Source organism: Podarcis melisellensis (assembly GCF_964234715.1).
Source record: "Podarcis melisellensis genome assembly, chromosome: 1".
Classification (NCBI taxonomy): domain Eukaryota; kingdom Metazoa; phylum Chordata; class Lepidosauria; order Squamata; family Lacertidae; genus Podarcis; species Podarcis melisellensis.
Window position 1 is genome coordinate 21,780,276 of NC_138528.1, and position 13,043 is coordinate 21,793,318.

A 13,043-nucleotide genomic window follows, 5' to 3' on the forward strand; every position below is an offset into this window, starting at 1 on the left:
CTTGCACAAGCAGCTTACAAAGACTGTCAGATTGCTGTGATGGGATAATGAGCTGCTTGTGCGTAAAAGCTTGATCCCTCTGGTGTTTGGCAGTTCAGCCAAACCGAGGCACTAATGGAGCCTCCCCAGGCATGACTCCGTTAGTCGCTGGTAGAATCTGACAGTGGGCGTCTACGAAATTTACGCCAACATAAAAGTTGTTTCACGGACATGCGCCTTCGTGACTCTCTACGTGACAGCTTCCGGCGAAGGGTGGGAGTTGCCAACGGGGGTCTAGTTACCTCTGCACTATTCTCACTAGAAGTATCCCAGAGCCCTCCCTCCTCCGACTCCCCTTCTGCCGGAGCTTCTGCTCTCCCCCTGCTGGTTCCCTCCTCCGCTGCAGAATCTCTCCGAGTCTGCTGGAGCCTCTGCACCAACTCTCTTTCCGATGACAGTTCCCTGACACTGAGGTTCCTCTGTATTTGTGTTTTTCTCCTAGTCCGTAAGACCCTTTCTTGATTAGTCAATTTTGTGTCCTAAATGTGGCTTGCTCTGGCTGCGCAGTAGGAAATGGGACAAAAGAGTGAATTAGTTGGTCCCACTGCCCTAAACTCCAGTTGTAAGTCTAGCCAGTGTGGTTTCACTTGGCTACGACTCCCAGCCTCCCTGACCATTGCTGTCCTGGCTGAGCCTGCTGAGAGTTGGAGGCCAACAACATCTGGAGTGCAACTTGGTGTCATATCATTACTCTATTCAGCAGCCATGTGGCATGTTCCATTTAGCCACTAGCGGTGAAGTGAGATGTGCCGCCTGATTTGCCGCCACTGTGCCGCTTTCTTCCGTCCTAGCACCCTGCTGCCATGGTGCAAAAAGACAGACATTGCTTGCTCAGTGGTACTTTACCTTCCTCTCCTTGCCCCAGCAGCTCCTCAAAATCTTCTTCAGGGATTTTGGGGCAGACTTTTAGGGCATACAATAATTTGTAGGAGAGAAGAAATCTGTTGCATACAGCTTGTTGGTTGATCTAGTACTCAGAAGTACTAAATAAGTACTAAAATAAGGGTGTATTAGTAGTTGTTGCTTTCCCTTGAAGTGCTAACGGCCCAGGTGGATGTTTACCACTTAAAGCACTACACCTGAACCTTTAGAAAAGTTACATGAGTAACTAAGTCCATCATAACTTTTCCATGAGTGCGTGGCTTTGAGCTCATCCTGTGAGCATCAGATAACCTCCCTCTTCTAAAGTCTCATAACTGAGAGCAATATATAATGCAATTGCCATAGAGTATTTAAAAAAACACAAGACACTCTTCCATGGCTGTCACTAATCAGTGATTAAAAAATAAAAAAAATCTGCCAGTAGTAAAATAGGAAACTGTCTTGGAGACAAAACACACACTCCAGTTTTTAAACTTTCTCTCTCTTTCTCTCTCCTTTATAGCTAGATAAAATAGAAGGTGTGTTTGAGAGGCCAAATGATGATGTCATTCGGGCAATCTCGAAGACATTGAGGCAAGCCCTGGGTGTTTCTCTCTTTGGGATTGACATCATCATTAACAACCAGACTGGTCAGCATGCTGTCATCGATATAAATGCATTCCCAGGTAAGAGCAGGCTGCTACATCGCATATGAGAGCATCCGCAAACGTTACGATGGATGTGGAAAATACTGGTGATTTCACTACCACCTTCTGCAGCAAATATATAATGGGTTGTACCCATTGCAGGGGTCTCATTCGCCCAAGGACTTCCGCTGCACAAGGGCACTTGCCTTTCCTCTCCTCTCTCCACCCGAAATCTGCTGTGACGTGTTGGGGGGGGGGGAACGACACCCAGAACAGATTTGGAGGATGCACGAGAGGAGAGGGAGGGGAAGTTTTGTTGCGCAACAGAAGTCCTTTTGTGAACAGGACGACTTTGTTGGACAGATACTTCTTTAACACCAGCGTATACGTTTCTGGAAAGTGACCCAATCAGCTTCCACAGTCATGCTTATACTTGCGTGTAATGTCCATGCATTTTGTGATTTTGCAGGAAACAGTGGAGCAGCACTCACCTTCCCTGCAATGTTCCTACTGTGATGGCGGGAGGTTGAGAGGGAAAACTTGGACAGCAGTAAACTAGAAACCGGAGTTTCATTGATAATGAGAAATTGGTGTTATGAATTGAAATCTCTTAACCACAACAAAAACCAATTTCAGGATATGTTTCCTGTATTTAGATTAACATTTCTTGCTAAGTATAGCACCTAAAAATATCCAGGTTTCCCCTACTTTATCCCATGTTTGCTTTATTCTGTCATGAGGATTTATCATTCTCTGGAAAAGAATTTCACTTTAAAATATTGCAGCTAGGAACATGGTGGGTTTGCTTTGCTTTATGGCACTCGATGTCATCACCTCTAGAGAGGAAATGTGCTTTTTGCCCTTCCTTCCACAATCAGACACTTGGGGGCTGTTCCAGCTAAGATGTTTTAGTGCTTAAAGTGCTCTAAAGACACTTTACTGCTCTCCCCTCCTCCAGTCACGTTGTAATCTGTATGAAAATCCATATTGCATGCTATTTATCTCCTTGTACTCGTTTTCAAATGTATTCTATCCTTAAAAGTGCCTCTTAGGATGTTTTATAAGCTGAGAACCATATACAAATTTCAGAAAACTGCGAGATCCAAAGAATAATTATATATTTGCTCTGAAAGGTAGGAAATAGTTCAGATTGCTTAAAATTGCAGACCTAGTGAAATGCTCCTCCATCACTTGGTAGGAGGTCTGAATTATACTAGAAAGAAAGAAAGAAAGAAAGAAAGAAAGAAAGAAAGAAAGAAAGAAAGAAAGAAAGAAAGAAAGAAAGAAAGATTTGATTTGTGAATTAGAATCCCCATTTCATCAGGAATTTCATTGAGAGAATGGAAAAGGATGTAGGAATACTTCGGTTCAGTTCCCTGTGTGAATGTATCAGGAATGGGTTAAGGGACAACTAACCTAGGTAACTGATTTCTCCTCCCATGCTTCTGGAGGGAAGTTCTAGAGAACTAAACCCTTGAGCCATGTAAGAGAAGCACCTATGCGCCTCAAACTCAGAAAACACAAAGCCATCTTGGTAGGAAGGGGGAGATGGTAGTCAATGTTCAAATGTACCGATTGGACTTCTCACAAACAACATAACACTTCCTCTTACTAATTAGTCCCCTGCTTCATCTTCTCTCACAACACAGAAAGGGAAAGGGACAAGATCTGGCCCAGGAAAATAGTTGCAAATGCCAGTTCCTAGTAAATGAGTGGATTACCTTTCCTCACACTGGCAGGGAAAATAATCATAGTCCCACCATGGACCTTTTGGCTTGGGTTGTTCTGGGTGCATCATGGTTAGGAATGGATCTTGAGCACTGTCTGCCCTCCTCAATATTCCTAACAATGGCCTGTATAGTATGGTTTCACCAAAGGGGGTAAAAAACTGGTCCAAGAGCGTTAGGTTAACTCTCTTGCCCTCTCTTGCAGTGACCTCTTTGGCGAGTAAAGGAATCACGAGGTGAATTAAGGGTTGTAATTTAAGGACAGCACTATTGAGAACAAAACCACCTGAGCGTGCAAACCCAAGTGATAGTCCTCCGCTGTATGTTTTTAGGAGTATAGCTTAGAATTCGACTGTTACATTCCCACAAAAAAGGATCCCCTTTTTTAAAGGGGGGGATTTTATTAGTTTTCAATTGCAGTCCAATAATAGCCTCATTATAACAGTACCAATTTATTATACAGTTATTAATACCAATCATTCAAGTACCAAATTATATATAATTTAGTTAAAGTGGCCCCCCGCATACTAGATTTGATGATTTTCTTTATTTCTGTGTTCCAAAATTCTGTGTTCCATGCCAGAACAAGAGCCAGGTACCAAGACAAACTGCGAGTGAAGTCCTCCCCCCCAGTCCAGGGGGGGGGGATTTACAAGGATCATTTTGCCCTCAGTCATCCTTGTTTTTCCTTCGCCTATGATCTCCCACTGCCTTGGGGACTGCCTCCATTAAGGCAGAGCAGAACCGGAAGCCTCCCCCATAAATAATCACTTCTTAAGCTGTTGTCCCTGTGTGTTGCAGGGTGTCAGGCATCAGGGAATCCGACAACACCCCCCCCCCCCGGTAGGCTGCCAGGAATAGAAAGACACGGAAGCCCTTACCAAGAACTTTTATTCAGTATTCACAGAGAGAGGCTTAGAAATGTAGCCTCTTGTAGTAATGGCGTTGCTCCGAGTAAACTCCCCCCCCAATTGTGAACAGCACCACCCAACTTATGGTGACCGCTTAAAGCCACTTTTGCTCACCTACTTTCAATGTTCGCCAGGTTCTGGGAGAAGGGGGGTCTAGAATGCTTTCTAGTGATAATGTGTCAGCCAGCTGTTCCGCGTCTGCTTCCCCCTCCTCCTCCTCCTCCTCCTCCTCCTCTCCCATTATTGCCCTTCTCTGCTCTTCATCTACCTCTGAGCCTTGACCTTCATCAAACCACTGTTGTGAATCTATACTGTCTTCCTCTTCTCTGGAAGGTTCAGGGGGAGGAGGGAGGTGGTCTCCATTCCTCCTCTTTCCAGTCCCTGACACAGGGTGAGAAGAGGAATGGGGAGAACTTACAGAAAGAGCTAGTCTAATAGGAAGACATCCATGCCTGACTGTTCCTCTTTCACATTCCCTTTTCAGGTTATGAGGGTGTCTCGGAGTTCTTCACAGACCTCCTGAATCACATAGCTGCCGTCCTGCAAGGGCAGTCTCCAGAGGTGTCGCAGCTAAGTCGCAGCAAGCACCTGACGGAGCAGAGCAACAGCCTAGCGGGAGAGCGGACATGCTGCGCTAGCATGGGCTGCCGGAGCCTGGCGGGCAAAGACTCCTGGATTGTGGAGAGCGAGACCAACAGCTCCGTGAAGCTTCAGCACCAGAGACTAGGCTGCAACTCTGCAGTGTCTCCTAGCTTCCAGCAACACTGTGTTGCTACGTTGGCAACAAAAGCTTCCTCTCAATAACCCAATCAGTGCCATGGACTAAGAAAAAACTCTATAGGCCCCAGGATCAGAGCAGGATGGTTGGTAATACAACTACGAAACGAAACAAATCTCTCTCGGTTCAGCGTGATTTTGGAAATGAAAAACAAAATTAGTGATCTGGGTCCACTTCATCAGATTCCTATTGTAGATTTGTAGTGAGTTTACACATACGTACGTGTGTGTGTGTGTGTGTGTGTGTGTGTGTGTGTGTGTGTGTGTCTTAAACACTAGATCTTAATGTTGGAGGGTGGAGTCTCTGTCCCCCCCACTCCTTTCCTCTTTGTGATTATTAATGACCAGAATTTCAAGGATGAACTTCACAGAATCGATAAGGATTGTATTTGAAAATTTGCACATGCCAGTTCTTCTTCGTGACTCTTTCCCAGACCAGTCCAAAGAGTTAAGCACGAATGTCTATGGGTGCTTTTAAAGGATTCGGGACTAGGGCACAACCTACATGCCCAGAATTAGTTTTGGTTTGATGGACGCTAATGTTAGGGCCAGTTGCAAAATGTTCCCCCTTCTCTCATAAGAAAATTATGTACTTGGCAAGCGTGAACAGTCTGTTTCCCAGTACATTTCTTATTGGCGTAGGTCGACGCAACACTGCCATTTGTTCCTTTGGCGTATATGAATGTTGCTGTATTTGGCACAGGAGTAATCCGGGACAATCCTTTTCAACCAGGCCTTTTTACATTTTCTTGCTGCTTTGCTGATCCTGAGACTGCAAAGGGTCAACTAGTTTTGTGACCACTACTCCCCATCATTGGTTTTACTCAACAGGCAGAACTTTGTACAAAAAAACCCAATGGGTGGCAACTTTCATTACACTACCCACCCATCCCAATCACTCTTTGTGTTTGGCTGTCTCTCTCGTTCTCTCCCCACCTCCTCTCGTTGTCACCGGAATAGTGTCATTAGGGCAATGTTATAGAATCTATAACTTATTTCACAGCCTGCTTATACCTTAGGACCTGGTGCACCTTAAACTCTTTCAGCACACAATTCCTTTCAACGCACCGTCTCCTGCCAGGAATTTTGTCCACCTTTGTCCAGTTCCGAATCTTAAACCAAAATTAATGGAGCTGGCCAGGATGTTGAGATGGCATTGTTGGTGAGATTGTGGGCTTCTTCCTTTTTGAAACAATCACTAAGTCGTTTCATTAAGGAAACGCTAGTAAGGTCTTATATCGGGCTTAGATACCAATGGAACGAGTGAGCATTTACATGGATTGTAGCTCCGTAGGCCAGTTCACACATGGTGAGTGCATGGTAAGAGGATATGTGAGCATGCAAGCTAGCCTGTGGCCCAGGCTGTACATGTGTTTTCTCTCCCAGCACACGTGGTTTTCAGGGGAACGGAGCATGTCCATCATGCATGTCTGCCAGCCACTTCACATGTCACACGTTGCTTTGATGTACTGTTAATGCTAAAAGAATATAAACTGGCCTTAAGGACCCTCACCCATCGGTCCCAAGAATGTTTGGATATGCAATAAAGAAAGTGAAACGGGGAGCAATTGATGAATTTTGGGGCATGGGAAGAGCCAGAGTGGGAGAATGACCACACACATTTTGGAGACTTGACAAGTGTTTACTCTGCCCAACCTTAGGAGTGTGTTTTTTGGAGAAAGGTTTATAAGTGTTGGTATTAGAGGGTAGCAGGGGGTGGGTTGGGGAGAGAATGCTAACTTTACTTATATGTTTGCGTTTCATTTATAAACTCCATTATAGAACGCCACAAGAAAGTAATTAACTTAATTAGCCACCCCACACCCTCTGAAAGAGGCTAACCTTTGTAAACTATTTTCCACGAGAGACTGCTAGCGCTTTCCGTATGAAATTTAGGCCACAGCAATCCTAAATAATTATCTTCCTCCCATGTCAGCCGTTGTGGAGGCATCAAAACAAGTTGTACGGATTTGCCTGTGCATTTTTTAAAAACATGCATTTGGGGCGGGAGTGAAAAGTAGGTCAAACGTGGATTTTCTTCCTGTTGCAGGAAGCCTTTTCAAAGTTTGTGATGTAAAAAGAAATAAATGAATGCAAACAGAACGTATTTCTCTAAAACCCTTTTAATCTTGGTGAGAAGCATCACTGAAAGCAACTGATTCTCCCCCTCCTTCTCTGCCTGTAATGTTCAGTAATACGAGGTTTGTGATGTTATCATGTTGAGTGTTGCAAACCCTGTCCCACCTCATTGGCTGCCGTTGACATGAGTCAGGAAACCAGCAATGTGATGTACTGTCACAAACTTTGCTTTACTTACCATTATGGGCTGTGAGCAGCAGGAAGGGTCATGGGTTCATGCCACAGATGTCCTCAGGGAGCAAGCAGTCTGCCATGATATATATCGTGGTACTGTAGCATCACTGGCTTATGGAGTGTTTTTAATTATTACTCCCCCCCACCTTAAAAAAAAAATTGAAGTGGCAATATTAAATTTGAGTTAAGGGATGAGCAAGCTAGAAGAAGAGTCTGTTCGGTCTGGTTTAGTAATGGGGAAACATTTCAAAACTAACAATGTTTACATGAATCTGAGTATTGGATCCAATTACAGTGTATTTATGCTGTTTGCTAGATTTAATAATAAGCAAGGAATTATTTTCGCGGCTGCCTTCTAAATTGTGGTTGGCCTATTTTGCACTGCTTCATTTCTCCAAAATAAACTACTGAAATATAATTGTGCATTTTAATATTTGTTTAAAAATGATTATTTAATAAATTTTGTAATTTCTTTGAAGTTTTAACACAAAAATGCAGTCCAAATCTTGACTACCAAGAGAACCTAACTTAGGTTTCATAGCCAAATAGGTTACCAGCCTCTTTCCTCCCATGGCTATAACTGAAGTTTATTGAAGTTTCATATCCTACAAATAGTCTGTAACAAGATGGTATTAACAACTGGCTTGATCAGCAAGTAAATTGTAGTTCTGTTAGTATATTTGCCTGTCAGTATCTTGGGTCAAACTAAGGATGGTGGATCAGTCCAACTCTGGTCTGTGTCAATTTCACACATGTTCATTCATAAGCCTGTTCCCATGTCCATGAATCAATGATTTTATTTTTTTAACCACACAAGAATTATTTTTAAATATGTATTTTTATCACAAAATACATATTTGAACATGTATTTTACATCAGTGTGTGTGTGCATTTCTAAACTTACATAATACTAAAATACACTTTTTAAAAAAGCATTTCCATATGTTTTGTTTTTTTGAGCTGAGATCTCTTATCTCAAAATCTGGAGAAATGCAAACTCCAAAGGATAACCAGTTTGCAGTGGATTCCGCAGAAAATGAATTCCTCAGGCTTCTCTGCATCAGTCTTTCCATATGGCATGAGTAAGGAATGCAACTAATTCACACAAGTGCTGGGGAAGTAAGGGTGTGCTGTTTCAAATTGCAGAGCAATTAGCAAATGTTATTAAAAAATAAAGCTACATCAGTATAAAATGAACTTTTCATCTATGGGCCACAGGAGCATCAAAACTCTTGAACCCGTATTTGAGGTGCTTCCAGATTTTAGTTTCCAGTGCCAGTTTTGTGTGTGTGCTTAACAGTCTGAAAGTATGTGTGATATTCCTTGTCATACATAGGATGAAAACAGCTGTACATTTTTCTGTCTTCTGGAAAACACACACACCTTATTGGGGCACCATTTTTACTGAATGCATAAACAAATGTGAGTGGGAGCTTGCTGTCATGTGCCGTCCCACTCCAGCATATAACCAGGGATCTAAATGCTGAAAATGATTGGTAGAGGAGGCTCCCCACTGCAGATTTTGCTTGTGGAGTGTTCTAAACGGTAATTGTGATGCTTAGAAAGGGGTACAGTTTGGCAGCATGCACTGAGTCACTTGTTTCTTTATGCACGGAGAGAACTAATGCCTGGATAGGGCTATCATCCTGCAGGTTTTCCTTGTTCAGTTGGAACAAGGAAAGGCCAGTGTTGGTTACCTATTGGCTAGCACCAGAGCTGTCACGGATACACCCAAGCTCTGGAACAGTCTTGCTACTGAGTAAGGGGGGAATTGTTTTTGTTTTGCTACTGTTCTTCAAACATTTGTAAATTTGGGGAAGGGGGAACTTACGCATTTATGCATAAATGTTGCTTTAATTTAAAATGAAAGGCAATCGCAGCCACCAGTGGGACAGGACCAAGGGTTAACACATATACCTTTGGCAAGGAGAACAGCTAACTGAACTGCTTGCTGCTGCTGTTCAGTAGATACATCTTTAACAGAAGTTGCAAAGAATTCTTGGACTGCCTGAGAACATTAATGTTTGTGTGCACTTAGCAATGTCACGCTTAAAATAAGGCCCTGTCAGAAGGCAGCCACCGGGTTTTTTTTTTTTTTGTATTACAGAAACAGGTGCTTTGCCCATCCTTGTATGAACAGAAAGAAGCCATTCACGCTAGTGTTTTGTGTACATATGGATTGAAAGATTTCAGAGTGCACTTGGGCATAAATCCACAGCTCATTCAACTTCGCCCCCCAGTTCTGAAAAGCCCGCCCTTCTAGAAATAAACGTATATAAAACCTAGCTCTTTCAGTGTGAATGTAATGCCATTGCCATGAGCACTGCCATGCTCTCCCAGTAGTGTGCAAAATAAGTCAAGAGTAAAGAATTTCTCAGAATCTGCTGTAATGTTATAGCCTAATTTATGTAAATTATTCATGGCACTGAACTGTACTTTAAAGAAATCAGCCACTGGAGTTACATGGGGCTACGTTATCCATATACCTGATTTATTATTGTTGTTGTGGCTGACTTAAAACTACAAGAGTTTACCCCTCTGTTATTCCCCCCACGCACCCATCACACCCTGGTTGACACTTGATTTCAAAAGCATTCTTGTGTGATTGGAAAATGTTGTCAAGTGGTGGTGGATGCTGGCCATTTAATCAATAAAAACTACGTCTGTCATCCGTCTTGGTTGGTTTAATCATGAGTTTTAGTTCATTGGTTCTTAATTAAATCAGTCAATTTGCAGATTTAAAAAAAGTGTGTTGCTGATAATGCCAAGGTAATGGTTTTGATACCTATATGAGTGCATTTTCCTGCATTTCAGGGGGTTGGGCTAGATGATCTGTAGGGTCCTTTCCATGATTCTAGCTATCAAAAAAGCTTTATTTTTAATTAATCATGCATGTGTGCATCAGGCATCGGTTTAGACAAGACATTCCTAATTTCTTAAGAGAAGGAATTCTTCTGTTATTACTATACTTTCAATCTGCAATTTTAACTACTTGTATTGAAAATATTGGGGGTATCTTCTTAGTCAAGCAAAACATTATTTCACTGAGCAGGTAAATAATTTAACCTTGCAGCTCTAATATTAAAACTCAGCTTTTATGAGGAGCCCTCCCTTTTTAACGAAACATAATTTCTACATAACAACCTGTAGCACGACTTGAGTGCTGCTATTTCAAAGCAACTGAGCCTTTTCTTGCTGCTTTTTTAGCCCCTGTGATCAAAAGAACACGTTTGACCAACAATTCTTGTTCTTAGTAACATCCATATGAACCTCTTTCACCCAGGGCTTGTGTCCCATACCTAGAGAGCATGGATCTAAGATGTTTCCCACTCCCACTTTCTAGTCATGGGTCTGAACAGTTTCCCCCCTTGCCCTGCTCCTTTCCCAGGGAAAACCCGATGCTAAATCGGAGCAAACATCAATCTGGAGAAGACCAAAATTGCCATTTGCTCCGACTGAGCTCTAAAGAGCAGTTTTCCCTGGGGGACAGCAGCAAACAGGTCATGTGCTAAATCTCTTCTGGACTGGACTGCTTCAGGCAGCAGGTTTGTAGGTACATAGAAAGCTGGAATATTAGGGAGCTGCCTAGGTGAAAATCCCGTTCGCTGCCACCTCCCTGCCTGCCTGGAAGCATTCTGCTTTTTATATGGCAGAGCACTCAGTGAAGCAAACTCACCTGCCACCTAAATTGGAACAGTCCAGGAACAGTAACATTGTTTCGTGGCACCTCAAACACTACTAAATATATAGGGGTGCAAGTTTTCTTAGGCTAGAGCCTGTGTTTGCCAGATACATCAGAGAGTCCCGTCCCTTGGATCTGCTGTTTTTTGTACACTGGGCTTAACAGCATAATTGACTTATGGATGACTTGAAAATCAAATTCTTGAGTGTTTATTAACTCAGTTTAATTCCTGCCTAAAAAAAAAAAAGGCGGCAAAAAGACTTGTCTTAATTTCTAATGAGCAAAGCTAGTGAAATTTCTGTGTTTTGGTGTGTGTGGTGGGGAGAGGAATCACGTCTTCCCTTTTAGCATTTCACGTTTCTCTTCCCCTGCTTGCACAGTAACTTCCTGATACAACATTTCAGGGTGTGAAGAGATTTGTGTTGTATCTGAACCTTGCAAATATGTAAGTATAAAATAGTGACTTCTATATTTGAGGCTGTATATGAATGATAAGAGGTCTTCATCTCTTTTGTAAAGAAAAGAAAAGCCTGCTGTAAAAATGAAAATCTATACTAGATGTATTTTTAAAATTATTTATTTCTTTAGATCCCTGCCTTCCTCAGTGTTTATAAATGTAGCTCAAGTGACCCTTTCAAGTGAGATCCCCAATAAAGACCCCATTAAACTGGACTAATCTTTGCCAGTAATTGGGATTTCACTTCTTTTGTTTGATGAATCAGGAATTGTTGTGGGTTTTGGTTTTTCAAGGCATGCTTGACATTCAGTGTTCCCAGTTCAAAGCTCGCCTCATTCGGGACCATCTTCCTCCTCCTTCCCAGGTTGCAAAAGAACATTCATAATTCTCTGCCACTTTCTGTAGTCTTAGCAAGTGTGAGTGTTGTGATTGTTATGTTCCCATTCACAAAATTACTTTCATTAAAAACTAAATGGTTTTGTATTTAATTTGAATATGTATATATTATATATACATACATACATGTTGATAGATAGATAGATAGATAGATAGATAGATAGATAGATGATAGATTAGATATAAGAAAAACATCTGGGCTTCTATAAAAACCAAAAATATTAGCTCCATGGCTTTTTTACATGTACTGCATGTCTGACATTCTTCTCAATAATAATATGGTGCTTCTCAACTCTTGCTTATGTTGTTGATTTCAATAGCAGTTTATCCCATTTTTGTCTTTATTTGCCAAACACCTGTGACAGATTATTTTTTTTTAATGAGAGTAAAATGCACTTAAGTATCACCTGTTGTTTCTGTGTCTGCTTTGGGTACAACACTGTCCTTTTCCAAACACGTGATTAAAATAAATGCCTTATTAAACCACCTTCTCCTGCACTCTTTTTAATGGTTCAAGATAGCTGGGTTGGGGTTCAGGACCTGGGTGAGATTTTATTCCATAAGACTGGTCTTTTTTAAAAAAGCACACAACAACTTTCATATCCAGATTTACAATCCCAGTGCAGTTTAAATTGCACATATTCTAACCTGCTGCTTTGTAGAGTTCCAGGTCCTGACTGGCCTGATATCCCATCCCAAAGAGCATTTCCTAGTAGGAGGACAAATCTTTCTTCCACTTGGGTAGCCCTTTCCTTTTGCCTGCTTCTCAGAGTCAGTTCATCACAAAGAGCTGGGCCTGCGTGGTGGAAGCGAAGCCTCTCCTGACTCGCTCTCCAGGAACTGTGAACTGCCCTGAGACCGCTGGGTATAGGGCGGTATATAAATTCAGTAAATAATAATAATATGAGGAGGCCATGGAGAGGCAACAAGATGCTCCCTTGCCGCCGCCTCAGGACGAGCTGGGACATCCTTCTCCCCAAGCTCAGCTGCAACACTTGCAGGGGAAATAGGGTCATTCTGGGATAAAATCAGAAGCCGGAATGGCAAGTCTAGTTTTCTCCCCATTTCTCCAACTGCACTTGGTGTGTGTGTGCATTTGGGCGCTAAAATAAACCTGCCTTGAACTGAGGATGAATGGCAATAGCACGAAGTACATTCGACATCAAATTTGATGGAAATGAACAGCACCCTTAACCACACCATGTACTGTCCCCGTGTCTTGTGTGCCCCACT

General features: G+C 42.3%; 1 protein-coding gene across 1 annotated transcript in view; it reads left to right on the plus strand.

Annotated features, from left to right (window-relative positions):
* ITPK1 (inositol-tetrakisphosphate 1-kinase) overlaps nucleotides 1-9,944 on the plus strand; it is a 142,728-nt gene extending 132,784 nt beyond the window's left edge. The window contains exons 9-10 of the mRNA XM_081914022.1: nucleotides 1,424-1,586; nucleotides 4,670-9,944. Coding sequence (XP_081770148.1) covers nucleotides 1,424-1,586; nucleotides 4,670-4,989 — 483 coding nt within the window. The 3' untranslated portion in view covers nucleotides 4,990-9,944. The remainder of the gene's footprint in view (nucleotides 1-1,423; nucleotides 1,587-4,669) is intronic.
* Nucleotides 9,945-13,043: the final 3,099 nt, after the last annotated feature.